We start from the raw sequence: 2,540 nt of genomic DNA, 5'->3' as shown, positions 1-2,540 counted from the left end.
TCCTGGTCACTTCAGAGACCCTCAGTTCACTTTTAGGTATTAATACAAAACCTTGGCTGTTCATGTAGGTGTCTAAGTGGGAAGCACTCCATTATTTTGAAAGTCCCATTTCCCCCCCCCCATTTCCATATTGTAGTTAATTGACCTTTTCTCATAGTGGTGGTTATAGAATTTTCACACCTTGCATTTTTAGGATAGGGAGGACAATTTCAGAAATACCTGCTTTTTTACAGGAAAATCTTTTGCTTCTTCGGGATATTTTTTCCTCCCTGAAGGGCAGCAGGGAAGATCAGAGTACAATCATAAAGGTCCCTTCTTGCCCTGATGCTCATGAATGTGCAGATAATTTTGTTCTCTCCTAGAGTCCATGATGTATCGTGACAGTGGAGCTCCAGAGAAGCGCTTTCCATGTGAGTTCTGTGGCCGATCATTTACAGAGGGCTCTGAGTGGGAACGACATGTGCTGAGGCATGGCATGTAAGTTGGTTTGCAGACTCTTTTGCATAATAGCCAAATGTAACAGTTGATCTTTGGGCATCTCCCCACCCATTCCTCCCTTCCCCCCCAAAAAAAACCTGTAATGAAAGCAAACACAGGGATATGACAGATTATTCTAATAAGAGAAGAATTCTGTCTAACACAAACATTGTTGGATGCAATTATCAGATGTATTTACTCAACTAGATGCTTCTGTCCATCCTGTTTGACCCAGGAACCCAGAAATCCAAGGTAACTGTTGTTTTTAAACCTGTACCTGAATATCTCCGTATGTCCAAACACCCTTCCAGTTTCAGGTCTAGATCAGACTTCAAACCGAAAGAAACTTTTATCTACAGATGGCCAAGGGTTTCCGGAATACAAATCGTTCCAGAAATTCCCTCTGTTTGGGAGTTAAAATCTAGTGTTATGAAATCCAAATGTAGCACATAAATGTTCTTTACTATGATCCTAAAGCTTAAACTTCATTTCAAGATGAATACCAGTTTGTTGGTCCAAAATTAACATTACTTGAGTCTATTGTTGATGTTTGCTTGCTGGTAGAGCAGCATGGAAATGGCAGCAAATTATATGGAATCTGGGTTTCTTTTGGCTTTTTCTCTTCCTTATTATTTCTCTTTAGCATGCTTGCAACTAAACTTGGAGCTCCAGTGCAAAGAATTATGTACAGAGAAGTGTTAAGGGCTTCAGGTGAAGGAAAATCTCAATAAGCGTGCTCTCTCCCCAAAAAGCACACGGTGAAGTTAATAGCAAAGATCTTTTCCTTGCATGCTCATAAATATCAGCCCATGCTGTGAAATAATAGGCATCTCTGGAACATTCATTTTCTTTCTCTTGACAAAGATCTGTTCAATAGAACAGATGTCTTTGCTAGCTAGAGTTTCTTCAAAGAGAAGATCTCAGCCAGGATTACTGGCATGTGGAAGAATTTGAATGTAATATTGTAGCTAGGCTGTGGAGGGATAAAGGGTAAGAGAAAGCATTATTTCTTGTCTGTTTAAATAAAAGTACTTGAAATGTTGCAAGCTTTAATAAGATTTATTGGTTTGTTAACTGTTTGGGAGAAGTACGCTCCCTATTTCCTTGTATCCAAAGCATGTTTGGATTGTAAAGGTTTACATTTTCTACTGCTTGGATTTTCAGGGCTCTGAATGAAAGCAAGCAAGGGACCAGAGAGGACAGCAAACTGAAGGAGAACACAGAAAAGACTGTTAATACACTGACAGTAGAAGAAAAGGAAAGCACTGAAGAAATGGTGGTGGACTTGTCCCACAACAGCGAAACTACAGTCAGTGTTGTAGCTGCTGACAAACCTCTCCAAGAGACCTCAGAGGCCAAAAATGAATAAAAATTTGGTGTGATTTTAATCAACTTACTTGAACAGTGGTGAATGGGAAGGGATGGGCAGGTGGGGTGGGCAGAAGGAAGAAACAAAGCTGCTTTTAGGAATGAATGATCTATTTTCAAAGCACTGGTACCTATGTGAGTGTGTGTATATTAAAGTTATTTAAATGATGGAATAAGTGGTTCCATTATATCACTGCATCTTTTCTTCTGGATCTTGACAATGGGAAGTTACATTCATATTGGACTAATGCAACAACTCCCTGTGTCTCTACATTACACAATGTGCTTTGCAGTAGAGACTTGTACTGTTTGCAAACAGAAGCATAATGAGCATGGCTGTGGGTGGTGTAACTTTTCAACACACAAATTTTGGTGCGTTTTTCTAATTTCAATACATTATGATTTTCCAGACTGAATGCAGCTGCTTTAGAAAAGAAAACAAAAACAAGACAGAAACTGCTTTGCTTAAAACAGCCACCTGTTTCCTAATACCTCAAAATTAACAAAGGGACATCTCTGCATTTGTTAGTACTGCCTGGTGTCATTATGATTAAAGTAGAGATACTGCTGGGCAAGGTGGTGAAAGGAGGAAGAAACAAAGTTTTAAAGAAAGGAAAACAAATTGTGCTTAAAATCCCATTGTGGATTTTATTTCTTAAAATACTGTGATTTTTTTTTAATTATTTTAGTAAATA

The 2,540-nt window shown here is 38.6% G+C and overlaps 1 protein-coding gene across 1 annotated transcript; it reads left to right on the top strand.

Annotated features, from left to right (window-relative positions):
• Positions 1 to 214: 214 nt before the first annotated feature.
• On the top strand, positions 215 to 2,540 carry LOC148055098 (zinc finger protein 462-like). The gene is made up of 2 exons (XM_087763024.1): positions 215 to 477; positions 1,642 to 2,540. Exons 1-2 carry the CDS (start codon positions 368 to 370, stop codon positions 1,844 to 1,846), a joined length of 315 nt encoding a protein of 104 aa, XP_087619150.1. The 5' UTR covers positions 215 to 367; the 3' UTR covers positions 1,847 to 2,540.

This window comes from Nipponia nippon, unplaced genomic scaffold, assembly GCF_047370975.1.
Source record: "Nipponia nippon isolate SJK-2023a ecotype South Korea unplaced genomic scaffold, ASM4737097v1 scaffold_27, whole genome shotgun sequence".
Taxonomy (NCBI): Eukaryota; Metazoa; Chordata; class Aves; order Pelecaniformes; family Threskiornithidae; genus Nipponia; species Nipponia nippon.
The sequence above is the reverse complement of the archived record's forward strand: the minus strand, read 5'-3'. Positions and strand labels throughout refer to the sequence as shown.

Bases quoted from the DNA above. Each gene is read 5' to 3' on its own strand.
- LOC148055098 (XM_087763024.1), top strand. From the start codon at position 368: ATGATGTATCGTGACAGTGGAGCTCCAGAGAAGCGCTTTCCATGTGAG. The intron at 478-1,641 runs GTAAGTTGGTTT...TTGGATTTTCAG, and splicing joins CATGTGCTGAGGCATGGCAT to GGCTCTGAATGAAAGCAAGC.